Source organism: Callionymus lyra, chromosome 19 (assembly GCF_982586985.1).
Source record: "Callionymus lyra chromosome 19, fCalLyr1.hap1.1, whole genome shotgun sequence".
Classification (NCBI taxonomy): domain Eukaryota; kingdom Metazoa; phylum Chordata; class Actinopteri; order Syngnathiformes; family Callionymidae; genus Callionymus; species Callionymus lyra.
The window spans coordinates 8,535,742-8,549,025 of record NC_141836.1 but is presented as its reverse complement, the minus strand read 5'-3'; the positions used below and the strand labels follow the sequence as shown (position 1 = coordinate 8,549,025).

General features: G+C 39.7%; 4 protein-coding genes across 5 annotated transcripts; 1 reads left to right on the top strand and 3 right to left on the bottom strand.

The window, feature by feature from the left end:
* Nucleotides 1–3,125: 3,125 nt before the first annotated feature.
* Nucleotides 3,126–5,674, bottom strand: crebzf (CREB/ATF bZIP transcription factor). Of its 2 annotated transcripts, XM_087781647.1 has the most exons (4): nucleotides 5,516–5,674; nucleotides 3,973–4,774; nucleotides 3,751–3,826; nucleotides 3,126–3,443 (listed from the first exon to the last, which is right to left on the bottom strand). In XM_087781647.1, exons 2-3 carry the CDS (start codon nucleotides 4,719–4,721, stop codon nucleotides 3,817–3,819), a joined length of 759 nt encoding a protein of 252 aa, XP_087637773.1. In that variant the 5' UTR covers nucleotides 4,722–4,774; nucleotides 5,516–5,674; the 3' UTR covers nucleotides 3,126–3,443; nucleotides 3,751–3,816. The 2 variants fall into 2 exon arrangements, with proteins under 2 accessions (XP_087637773.1, XP_087637774.1); XM_087781648.1 differs by having other exon boundaries at nucleotides 3,751–4,774.
* An 850-nt stretch (nucleotides 5,675–6,524) lies between these two features.
* las1l (LAS1 like ribosome biogenesis factor) lies at nucleotides 6,525–8,898 on the bottom strand. Its single transcript, XM_087781344.1, has one exon. The coding sequence runs from the start codon at nucleotides 8,296–8,298 to the stop codon at nucleotides 6,604–6,606; it is 1,695 nt and encodes a 564-aa protein (XP_087637470.1). The 5' UTR covers nucleotides 8,299–8,898; the 3' UTR covers nucleotides 6,525–6,603.
* A 352-nt stretch (nucleotides 8,899–9,250) lies between these two features.
* On the top strand, nucleotides 9,251–9,905 carry mrpl49 (mitochondrial ribosomal protein L49). The gene has a single exon (XM_087781682.1). The coding sequence runs from the start codon at nucleotides 9,272–9,274 to the stop codon at nucleotides 9,797–9,799; it is 528 nt and encodes a 175-aa protein (XP_087637808.1). The 5' UTR covers nucleotides 9,251–9,271; the 3' UTR covers nucleotides 9,800–9,905.
* A 205-nt stretch (nucleotides 9,906–10,110) lies between these two features.
* Nucleotides 10,111–13,154, bottom strand: haus7 (HAUS augmin-like complex, subunit 7). Its single transcript, XM_087781736.1, has 9 exons — nucleotides 13,097–13,154; nucleotides 12,604–12,719; nucleotides 12,490–12,542; nucleotides 11,705–11,766; nucleotides 11,418–11,608; nucleotides 11,244–11,346; nucleotides 10,973–11,185; nucleotides 10,800–10,902; nucleotides 10,111–10,493 (listed from the first exon to the last, which is right to left on the bottom strand). The coding sequence occupies exons 1-9, from the start codon at nucleotides 13,151–13,153 to the stop codon at nucleotides 10,432–10,434; spliced, it is 960 nt and encodes a 319-aa protein (XP_087637862.1). The 5' UTR covers nucleotide 13,154; the 3' UTR covers nucleotides 10,111–10,431.
* Nucleotides 13,155–13,284: the final 130 nt, after the last annotated feature.

Here is a 13,284-nt window from a genome sequence, read left to right as displayed (position 1 = left end):
TGAATATAAAAGTTCGACAAAACAGAATCACGACTTTTAATAAACGCTAGTTTCGTCATTAATATGAGTTTAAGTTCACAACATGGTTCTCAGATGCTGTAGTTGTGTAGAAAGTCAATGTTCTCACCCGCAGATGTCCCAGTAAGCCAGGGTCATGAGCATGTTGGAAGTTTTCATCTTCAATGTTGTTCAAGCTGGATCATCAGCTAGTTTGGTCACGTGACTGTGATGGCGGATATGGGCGGAGCTAATCTGTCGGCCAACACATTCGGATTTTGATTTCTTAGAGCGCCCTCTGGTGGATGTAAGAAACAATACACCGTCTATTGTGTATCCGCTGAAACCTCAACGTTTTATTATTTATTAACTAAAATGAAGTTTGGAGGAAATATACGACCATGACAGTACACCAACTGTCAAGATTTAAAAATAAATAAATAAAATCACTCGAGCCGATTCCGGAAAATAAATAACAAGAGCACTGTTAACAAAACTTTAATGTTTGCTAGAAAACATTTGATCGTAATAATAATTATCCTAGTCTCCATGAATTACATTTTAAACAACATGTTTTAATTCATCATTTTATATGTGTATGCTTTGGTCTTCGGTGTAAAGAATTCGCCACGTTTAATGTCACATGGTCGCCGATTGAAGCGAACTCAAGAGTTGACTGAGAGCAAGACGGAGCGAGGCAGAGTGCGAGAGTGAGATGAGACACTCGGAGGCAGAAAGTAAAGGAAAATAGTCAAATTGATTTATCGAAAAAAGCAAAAATATTATAAACCCATATTTTTTTTGTGACATCTTTCTGTGATCCACTTCTTGTATTCCATGTTCACCATCTGTCATTCATGAAGAGTGGGATTTGAGCTCACATACTGGGGGACTTCACATTAGAGCAAGGACTTTTGCTCTAACCACTCGACCAGTCATATTTAACATTTAAACTAAAATGATAAAATCATGATGACGAAGGTGGGAATTGCAGTAGACCAATGAGCCGGAACCGCTTGTGATAATAATAGAAGACAGAGAAGTCAACACAGTTTCATCAACATAAAGACAAATATTTGAATGAAATAATAAAAATGGTTCAGGTTCTGCTCTCGTAACCTCTGGTTCGCCCAGATTTCAGACGGGGAAGATCTTTATAAAGTAATAACTTAAAAACATGATCATGATGAGGGACTTACTCCATCTTGGAGAGGAAGACAACATTTGAAACATGTGTCAGGTTTAAGTTTCCCTTGAACACAATTATCGCAAATACTTTGAGGTGATTTATGACGAAAGTGCAATGTAAATAAAATGTATGATTAATCAGTGCAATGTCAGCAATGTTTGTTCTCTTCATCACTGACCCTCGACACAGTGATTCCTCTTAAAACTATTTATTTTTATACTTTAACATTAAGTGAAGTATTATCAGAGTACCCCCTATATTTTCTTAAAAGATGTTTAAAAATCAAGATTTATATCTATTCTGCAGTTACTCACAACAAAATATCAAATGTAAGTGACGTGCGAGGAAATAAAAAAAGAATTAACAATGATTTGTGTTGCAGATGCATAATCAGTATGATTCTTCACATGTTTCAAAAACATTTTATTAAGTTTAAAAAAAGCTAACTTCGAGTAGTTGGCGATCAAAATTAATGGCAGAAACTGTGCGATCCTATACAAACTAGGTCATGCGACGTTGCTTTTCCACCGATCACCAATATCATCTTTACAGAATTATTTTACAGCACGACTCTCTACAGCCTGGATAATTTATTTAAATATTCTCGCTGCTGATCACTTCTTAAAAGTGCTGAAAAATATACCTGCTGGTGAAGAACCACAGTGACGTGCATCACCTCTATGGGCGTATGTGACCGATTATTTCTAGCTGCATTGAATCAACAGAAGAAACAGGGAAGAGTTGTTTTCAGAGAGAGTGGTACAAAAAAAGACTGAGTAGCTGTCCTGTGAAAACCACCTTCACTGCTTTCAACTCTCATTTTGTAGTCTGGAATAACTGGATACTTTGAATCCATCTTTATTTGTTGCAGTAGAAGTAGAATAGGTAGTAGGACTACTGAGGTCAAAGAGCACATTTGTCATTTTGCACTTTGAGAATTTGAGACCTTTTTTTACTGTCAAAATTACATTTCATTTGTTTACTCCCATCAGTGTGTGTAAATGTTTAACTTAGTGTAAAGCCCTTTGGTGCTGAATAAGCATAGAAGCTGATGTGTACATTTTTGTAAAGGAAATGTTCTTTTAGAACAAATACGTTTGAGTTGGTGCAAGAGTCACTGAAAAAGTCAGTACTTAGACTTAACTTAAAACTCAGTTACATGTAACGGCTTTTACTAGAAATATAGGGGCGGTTACACTTTATTCCCAAAACCCTGTAACAAATGAATAGCTTATAACCCTAACAAAGCTGAATGGTATAGTTGATATCTTCAACCGTTCTAGCTGCACTCACTGTGACTGAAGATTATGATTGAAATTCTTTAATTTTCATTTAGAAAACAAACTTTTGTTTTCTTATGTCTGATACTGAGGACATTATGGACCGAATTTGATAACAGATGACTCAGAATAGTGATTCATGTCTTATGTTGGCAAATATTTTAAGTAGGTCATTTGCCTCTTTGATGATGCATGTCTTTATTAACAATCAATCTCACTTAACTTTATACATTTGCCTCTATGTGACATCATCCTGCTTTCTCACCCACTTTGCTGATAACTATTTCTGCTACACATGAACCTACTTCCATGCATTAACATTCATGTATAGAAAGTTTACCAATTTGTCTGAAAATTGACAAATTCCCTGTTTCATCTGGACTTTCATGCATTGAAAAGATCATTTGCGACTTATTCTAGTTTGAGGTGTGTAAACACACACAATCTGCATAATGGTTCAAAGATCAGTCTCCACAGAGCTTTAACAACTATTGACCACCCTTTCGCGGAGCAACTCCATCAACAGATCTCATTTGCTTTCACAACCTTTACCAGCCTTTACCCAAAATGACGGGGAAAAGTAAGACCTTTATCGTCAGAGAGCTTGCTGTTCAGAGAGAGAAGAAGAAAAGCATTAATATCAACAGTTCAGGACAAAATTCAATTTTTATAACTGAATCTCCATGAAAATATGGTTTATTTGCCGTTAACTCAACAGAAATTATGTACATTTTTACATGTTTCCAATCATACAAATATGCACTTCATCAGTGCTGGTGGATATATCCACTGAGCAATATGTACAAAGCAGACTTAGCTTACTCAAATCAATTGAGCCTCAAACGTAAACATACAGGTGCAGCAATGGATGAAAAAAAGTCACATATACCATTGAATACCGATACTACCTTTACAAAAATATCAGGCCACGTTGGAAGCGGTTTGTCCAGCCTCTTCACCTTCCACCAGCAGAATCACTTTAGCATAGAGAAAAATAGGTGGCGCTAAATCAGTGTTCGTTCATCAAATGGTGCTGGTTCACAAAGAGTTTCTGAGTTTTCATTTATTTTTTCGATCAGATTCGTTCTCTTTCAGTGGTAAATTGCAAAAGTTTACTCTTTGTGGACCTTCACCTTTACATTTAACTTAACATTGAATTAAATGAGAATTATCTGGCTACATCTGGTGTTCTTTAAATCAATGTGCTGCAAATAAACAAGTAGGTGTAAAGACTATCATGTGTGCAGAGCAACTAACAACAAAGGCCTTTTGTCTGATTCTTACCATGGAGTCAAGCAGGTAAAGATGTGCAGAAAGCCACTCATCCCTCATTGGAACATCAACCATTACCTAGAAGAAACTGTCAACAAGGTTTAGCAGTAACGTTTAGTCAAGCCAACATTCAACATCTTACTAACAGTCTTTCTTCAACCCCCCCGCCAAAAGTTGTGCATTTTGAAACACATGTCCAGTCTCAATATGTGATAGGTTAGTACTTGACCCTACATTTTGAGCGAGGTGCTTGCACTCTCTGCACACTTGGTGCAGAACTCCACTGAGACGTGGTTCTTGTCCACGTGCAGGCACACGCCCCCTGATGTCTCTTTCTCCTCCACTTTTACACGCTTCCTTGGTAAAGCATAGTCGTGGTCATTTGAGTTGTGGCCCTGGAAAAGCGAGGATGATAATTTCATGCCATTCACACCACTTAACCTGGACAGCAGCTGTGCTAGCACGCTCTCATTAGCCAGCACAGCCCGCAGGTACCTGGTCTCATCTTCCAGTTCCTCCACTCTTTTGGTCAGTTGTGTATTTTGTTGTTTCAGCATGTTGTTTTCACTGGCCACGTGGCCAACCTTCCTCTCCAAACTGTTGACGTACTCCTTCTTTCTGAGGCGATTCATGCGTGCGGCGATGGCATTTTTGTTGATCCCGCGGCTCAACTTGCTCTGTCTCTCCCTCACCTTCAACGACTCTCGTTCTGGACACCGAGCAGTGTATGGTTCCACGCCAGAATCATCATCTTCGGCAGCGAATGCGCCAACGTTCGACAGCTCGTACAGTGGAGTGTCGGAATCTTGGTCAAATGTAAACCTGAAGTCGTCAAGGCCAAATAGGTCATCCAGCTCTATTCCAGTGGCATCTACGACATCATCAGGGAAGTCTTCGGTTGAACTTGGGAGATCCACGGTGGATAAAACATCCACTTCCACCTCCAGAGGCTCCATGTTGCGCGCCTGTCTTCTGGTCATCATCGTTGGCCCAATTTTTGTGAGAAGAAGCAGGAATGAATATATATATATATATTCTGTAACAACAAAGAAAATGTAACATGTTAACATCTGGATAATGTTTATCCAGAATAATACAGAAACCATTAAATTATATGATTACAGGACGATTTATGTTCATAGGTCAATAATAAGATTATGTTACCAATTTCCGCTAATATTTCGTTATGTGTTGACACCAAGTCGATTTACAGGAACAGTCTAAAATATCGGTACTTTATTTTAGTTTGCCTGGCGTCACTTATAAATGAACATCATACTTAAGAATATATTATTGATCGTCTCCATGAAATGTTTGTTTCGTAAGATACTATGTTCATCGCCATGCTAGTTTATAGCTAAACGTCTATCCAACGTAACGACAGCTATTACGCACGAGGCCTGTTAGCGTTAGCATAGCAGCGAGTAGTCTCTAGTGTATGGATTTAAGGTTAAACAAAAATAAAGCGTGGAAATGTGCTGTTTAAAATACCATATACTACAAAGTCAACCTGTCATTAATATTATTGAGAATAATTAAGTATTTCCGCTGACTATTGAAGATAGGTAGCAACATGCTAACTTTTTTAACGAGTTTTTATGTCACCATCTACAAGGTTTTAAACACAAATTAATACTTCGGTGTATGTTACGACCAATAATAAGGCATTCGACGATAAATATCTACTTCATACCCGAAGTAGCCGACCTTAGCTAACGTGTTAGCATTCGACTACAGAGAATGACGCAGCAATATACACCGCTGTAAACAAACTTACCCTCCTTCCAAATATTATCACCTATTACTGTTTAAAGTGCAGTAACCACTGGACTTCCAGGAAGTCCTCGGTCCAATGTCAAATGTTGTATTTTATATTATTCCTTGGAGAAGAAAAAAAAACAGACTTCCTGAGCGGCCGCGCTGAAGAGGACAAAAGGCCAAGTCTGACGACACTTCCGTTATATGACCGCCGAAATAAAGAGCTAAAGAAAACATACACATTTCATAACAAAGTTATATATGTATAATAAAGCAGGCATGACGTCACGACTTTACAAACAATGTATATAATGTTCGTATAATACCACACCTAGTAAAACTATTTTTATTTATGTTGAAGATTTTATTTTTCGTGTTTAATGTCGCACATATGTACCTAATCAAAATCCTTATTGTTGGACCCTAGACAGAAAAAGAGTTTGATTCTGATTTGACCTACGGAAAAATATTGCATATTTTTACAGTATTGGGTAAATGTTTGTTTTTAACAAGACATACACATTTGAATCTGTAAACAATTTAATTGTTATCTTAGTATGAAATCTCATAATGCATTACACAAATCATATTGGATTTATTGGGTTTGATTAGTTTTTTTGTCATAATTCACTTAAGTAATAAAAAGCCACTTGTTTTAAAATCTATTTAATCCTAAAATAATAACGTTCAATTAGGAATCCCTCCCCTTTATTTTTTAACTTTTGTCATTTAAACTGTTATTGTTTCGATTTATATTATTTATAATTTCTTTGAGTTATGTTTTTTTTTTTAAATATATGTACAGTACGTCTTAATATCATGTATGATCTTTTTATGAACCGCTGAGACTACTACTAATATCCCCACTGTAGGAAGAAAAAAAAAAGAATCTATCATTTTTTAAAAGATCATAAATGCTTTTCTTAAATATAAGTCGTTAACAACGACTTTCACTGCTACATGTCTGTTTTCCAACCACAATTAAATTAAGATACATCTCTTCTTACAATAATTGTTTTACAATACAGTGTTTTTCGTTTTTTTTATTTACCAACTTGACATAATTTTCAACAGTTTATAGTTTCATGATAATGGCTAAATTATAGACTAAAACAGTTGCAGTCCAGATTTCAGCTTGGTGACATCGCTGTGATTCCAAAGAAGGCCGTCAGTCGTTCTCAACACTGAGCTTTCTCTGTTGACATGCGGGGCTGAGCTCTCCAGCTCCACTGGCTGGTCAATCACCGTCATAGTAGAGTAGGTTTCCACCATGAGGCAGGAAGGGTCATCCGACTGTCCAGGGACTTTACCAAGAGGATACTGCTTCCATTGGACCTTATCTCGGCACACCTGCCAGGGTGAGCCTCGGAGCAGCTTGGCTTTTTCAGCATTAAGACCAGTAGATTGCTGCTCCTGCAAAAATTTGATTTTATCTGAATCCGACTCAGACGGCCGGCGGCGCTGCATCTTCTCTTGTAGACTTTCCAAAGTGTATATCGGCTGTTTCAATAGCTTTGAGGAAGGATTTTCCTCCGGGGATTCTGCCTGCGTGTAGATGTTGCAAAGCTGTAACAACCTCTGTCGAGTCTCCGCCGGAAGAGGATGCTCCATGTCATCCAGGATCAACTGCAGCAGATGAGGTGTGCAGAGGCAGGGAGCGTCGAGGCATGCGGCAAGCAGCTGGTGCCACCTCAACTGGAGGCGGTTGATAAAAATCCGATCCATCATCCTTGAGGCCTTCTGGGACTTGGTTTCATAGTGGAACTTCAACGGTTTGCCGTTACAGAGTAAAACCTCAGTGATCCAAGCGGAGATGTAGAACAATCTGTGGAGATTTGGCTCTTTGGAGAGCAGCTTCAGTTCGGCAAACAGCTTCTCCAGGAGAAGGTTGATGAAGGCTGAGGAATACAGAGACTTCAACAGCGGCAGCCAAAAGCGCAGGACAGGTTTCTGGAGCCTGGGCTCTGTGAGACCGTTAATCTCTGTATCACAGGCTAATGTTTCTAGTTGTTCAACTGTGGGAACGAGGAATCCATCTTCCAGCATAACATCAACCAGCAGCTCCATTGAATCAACCGAGAATTGTTTAATCTCACCCAAAATCCAGCTAATGTCAGCGAAAGGTGCCGGCCACTCATTGTCCCTTTTCTGCTCCTGAAGACTCTCACAAGTGTCATATTGTTCCTTCTCATAGGATATGAGAAGCTCTCTTGCCGTTTTATACGCTTCCATCTGAGCTGCCAGCTCATCCTCTTGAAGCTTTACTTCCATCGCTTCATCCTCTTCGTTCAGCTGAGCCTCCCAGTCATCACAGGCCGCTCCACCAAGCTGTCTGGACCAGTACTTTTGTTGCAGCCAGTCCAGAACCACCTTGCATCCCTTCCTGGTCCACTTCAAAGAAGGCAACTTCCGGTGAGTGAAGTCGTGCCGCAGGTCAACCACCCACTCCGGGATGTCCAGTTTCCCAGCCAGCCACCTCAAGGACTTCGCTACTTTCCCCTGTTGTTTCTCCGTGATCAGGTTGACGAACCGAACCAGCGCCGAGCCGTACAGCAGGACCAGGTCGTTTCCGCTCAGCTGCCCGGACCGGTCAATGACCTGACATCTGACCAGGTCCGCCGTGCAGTCCACAGCTACAGGTGTGCTGTTGGCGTACCTGCCTTTCCACGCGGACAATCTCTGGAGCGCAAACTTTTGCAGAGCTGGATCTTTTGAGAAAAGATACTCCAGAACCTGGTCCCACTCAGCTTTGTTGACCCACGCCACCACATGGCGCCTCTTCTCCGACAGCTTCTTCTTCATTGTGTCGTAAAACACAAAATCGAAAGAGTAAAAAATGGCAAACAAAAACTTTGGACGTGAATCTTCTCGCAAACGCTACTAGAGCCACGAAAGGCTAAAATGTGGTGCTAGCGAGTGTGAGAATCTCCTTCTGTGGTGGTTAGAGTTGGACTACCACGTATTATGCTCACTACTGCCCCGTGTGGAGACAGGGAAGGACGCAACCTGCTATTCGGCCATAAATAAACTCGAGTTTGTTCTTTATTTCCGGTTGACATTAGGATGTCAATAGTATGATTTACATGTTTTATTATTTAAGTGTGCTGGTGCTGAGTGTGATTAATGCATGAAATGACACAGGGTCTCATAACATGTAATTCAGTACAAACGTTTAATTTCCTTTGGAAACTGTAAAAAATGAGTATTTTCTCCTTTTAACGCTTAAATCCTTAATATCCTTCTGCTGAAATCGTGAGGAAACGTTTGGACGTAGTTAAAAAATAACTTCTTTTTTTTTAGATAGATAGATAGAACGTTATTGATTGTTTAAATAATGAGAATGTTGAAACAACGGAACATTTGTTTTATGCCTGTACATTTGTGATTTCTTTTTTTTTTTGAGGATTTTTCCACGACTGGTTATTTCCTAAATTGTTTTATGGAAACAATAAATTCATTTCACATTTTTCCATAAGGATTTTCTGTTATAACAACATAATTTAATCTTCAAAATGAAAGGAGAAAAAATGCTTTGCAACTTTATTATTCTCACAAAGAGAGTAGGGCATGTTATTAAAATAGTTTATATATATATATATATATATATATTTAGGGGGGCGTCTCGTCATTGCGGCAAGAGATACTAAAATATATTTTATTTTATTTCTGGGACTCCTTTTTGGTTTCCTTTAAGGACGTTGTGAGCCGTTTCTACCAGAAGAGGCGCTGTCACTAAAATAAATAATTAACACTTCCGGTTACGTCACTCACTGTCATGGCGGCACGCATATGTCAGCTATCTTCGATGCTGCTCCGGCCGCTCAGAGGAGCTTCCAGACTAAAAAACCTGGTCCCAGGAGCTTTTGTCGCCACGAGACCGGCAAGCAGCGCCGAGTCAGGAGCGATAACGCCGGGAATAATCGAGTCTACGGAAGAGTACAAGTTCGTGGAACGCCTCATTCCAGCTTCAAGAGTCCCTGTCCCGCCCCGTCACGTCGGCCCAGCACCCTCGGGATGGACGCCCGCAGCGGACTCTCCCCCGGCTCTCCCGTACATGATCCGCCGCTCTCGCATGCACAACATTCCGGTGTACACCGACGTAACCCACGGGAACCGCTTCATGACGATGGTACGGAAGGTGGAGGGCGACATCTGGGCCCTGGAGAAGGACATGCGGGAGTTCCTCAGAGGCGTGGCCGGGAAAGATCTGCCCACGCAGGTCAATGAGGTGACCATGACCGTAAAGGTCAAGGGTCAGTTCGAAAAAGAACTGAAAAAATGGCTGACTGAGAAAGGATTCTGATTGACACAAGAGAACTGAAGCGTTGCAGTGGGCAACTGTCGTAGATACATGTATACATATTCGTGTGATGATGTCTCATTAAATATTGCAATGTCACTCAAAATCATCTTCTGAGGTTGTGCTTGTTTGTAGAGAAGTAACTGAATATTACTCTTTAAATATTTACCAGTTGATTTACTTATAGCATCGTACCTCTTGTAAACTTACATTAACTGTGCTTTATTTATACATTGTAAAAATTAATTTATTTGCAAAAACAAATTGAGGACCCACACAATTAGTATTGTCTTATAGAATTTGCCAGGAAACTTTCCAACTCTCGACCACATAGAGCTCATGATCCCTGACTAAAATGTTAATCATACCATTATGCAAAAAAGACAATGAAACATTTTGCAATTTAAAATTGCACAATTTAGTTTACAAAAAGCACATGGACAACGAGGGTAAGATTGTGGCCTCCGGAGAAGATAGTATTTTGTTTTTGATCAAATCAAAGACAAGAGTTAAAATGGTGCCATTAAAGAGGTCTGAACAAATGTTACAACTGGAGAATCAAAACAAAAAAAGGCGAGAAACAACCCTTTCTTGACTTGGACATAGGAACCATGTTTGTGGATGTCGGGGGTCCATTAGGAATCGAGCTTGGACACACATTTGGTGTATCGCTTGGAGAGTTCCACCAATTGTTCAGCTAGAGGGGAGCAAAAAAAAAAAGTCAAGGTTTTATTAGGCATTATTTAAGTAAAATTACCTGATGAAGACAAGACGGCCTGACTAAATATGATCACTAATGTTAAAAATCATAATTTTCACATTCAAGCACCGTTTATTTCGCAATTGTTAGACAAAATAAAAGCCTAGAATGTTGTAGCTAAATTAAAAATATACATTTAGTTGAATAAGGTAGGTTCTTATCTGAGTAATACCTTAATATTGTATTAATAAAGTTCTTTCTCAGTCATGGATTCAAAGTACATTAACAAAACCAGCTTCTTACACAACGTCCGCTCCTCTCCTGGTGCAGTGGAAGGCGGCAGCTGCTTGTCGTCCTCTGCTATGGACTCGGAAGTTTCTGATAATTCCTTCAGCATTTCTAAATCCTGAGGAACGTTAAGCAGAAAATAAGCTTCACTATTACTGAAGAATGTTTTTCAAATGGAGTTCCAGTACCATCAGGCAGGCCAGCAGCAGTTGGTGGACCCTCTCAAAGACCTCCATCTCAGGGTTATGTTGGGGGGGAGTTTTTTTGCAATAATTGGCCAGTTCAGTTTCATATACGTGAGAGAAGGTGGTCATCAGCTGCTGCAGGTCACCTGCTGCCACATGAAGGGCACTGGGGGAGAAGACTGGTGGACTCTCCTGGTCACCACGCAGGAACTCACACTGTCAACAAAACCATTTAGGAATGCTTCACTTTGATGGAAAATCTGACTAGTAGCACCTCTGCTTTGAGCTGCTCCAGAGCCGAGCGAGTGGACTGAAGCAGGGCAGAAACATCCTCATTCGTTCTGTTGCCTGACGTCTTAGTGGACTTGTGTCGTGACCTGACACCAACAGAGGGAATCGACAGGGGTAAGGGTTGTAGATGGACTATACATCTCACTCAAAAACTCACTTCATGTCTTCAGAAAGAGGGCCAAGTTTGGGTTCGAGCACTTGACAAAGACGAGGGCGGTTTTCTGCACTGAACAGCTCATGCATGAGAAGGTCTGCAGACACGCAGCCCTGAGCAGGATCTGACTTGTCCAGAACCAGGCTTACTAGCTGCTGCAGGAAGAGGAGCTGCTGACGAGGACTCACGCCACCCTGAACACACAAGAAAACACTAATAAATGTGATCATTTCATATTATTTTGCAATTCATAAACATGCAACTCATTGTTCAAACAAAATAGCTCTTACCAGAATTAGCTCTGTGCTGTTTTCTTTGCATAGAAGAAGCTCATGTCCAAGGGCAGCCATCTCTGTTTTGAGAACGTAGAAGTGGTTAGAATTTTATGGATTCTGTAAGGGCATGAACATAACCTAGAACAACAGGATTCCTAGAGCTTAACGAAAGTAAAATTCACTCCTTTTTTTAATACCATTTGAAATGAACATTAAAAACTGGACAATAAACCAAAATTGAAAAATAAAATCCCATCAATACAAGCATGATTTTGAAATATTTACATTGTGTCTTGTACATCTTTCCACCATGAAGCCACCATGTTGATTGGACGGACAATACTTATGAGTTTATGCTTCCTCCTGTTGCCCAAAGTAAACATTCCGAAGTAAGAAGTCTCCACCTCAAAGGGACTAGTTTTATAAACAAAGTGGGGTGTGATTACAGCTGGCTGGAGAGGAGTGAAGCCATTAAGTCATAATGGACTCTGCTCTTGTAACCTCTCGTTTGCCCAGATTTCAGACAGGGGAGAAATGTATAAAGTAATAAGCTCAAAACATGGTCATGATGAGGGACTTACTGCATCTTGGAGAGGAAGACTTCAACATTTGAAACATGCAAGTCAGGAGAGTTGGGTTTTCACATTAGTTGACCTTTAAGAATTCACAGGAAAGCTGGATAATAATAACCATTTCTTCCCCACAATATCCACAATGGATGTCTAATGAAAAAACTACCTTTGCCCGTAGTGAATGTTAATCCTTGGACAAAAAAAAATAAAAAAATATCTTAGTCATACCTTTTATCACTGTCTCTTGGTCTGTTCCTGAAAAGTTGATCTTCGGGTTGATGCTGTGAAATATAAACAGTAAGTTTTTTTTTTAACATTAAGGTTGGTCAAAATAATATGAACCTGGTGCAGATCCATGCAAGAATACTAGAGCGCAGCTCGGATGGAGAGCAAAGAAGCTCAATCATTCCTTCCGATTCCTGTAGATTCAAACGCTCCAAATCTGGACAGGATGAAGCCTGGATGGACCAAAATGCATATTTAACATAATAATATCAATATGAATAATTATAATTTATCAATAACCCATGAATTTACTTTAAGAAACAAAAACAATCTTTCCAATTTGTGTATTATTAAAGCCATTACCACATCTTCGAACACAAGTCCAACTCTAGACGAGACATGAGGTTTATCAAGAAAAGTATATTTAAAGTGAAATTAAAACCACACAAACGATAAAAATGCAGTAGAGAACCTTTTCTCGTTTAAGTTGACAGCTCACGAAACAACAGCAATGAAATATTGAACTCAACGCACGACAACCCAAAATACCTTCATGCCCTGTACTTTAAATAATAATGAAGTATAGACAGAATAAGTTAACTTATTTAACCTGTAAAGCAGAGAAAACCTGTCGCGCAAGCTCCGCTTCGTTCAAAGCACCCGCCATGTTTCCCTTTTTTCTTCTTCACTCCTGACTTCTGTCGTTCATAAACAACTACGCCGTTCACTACCACCACCTGCAGGCTATATGGACAACTACACCGGGCGGGTACAACAGTTTAATTAAAGAAACAAACA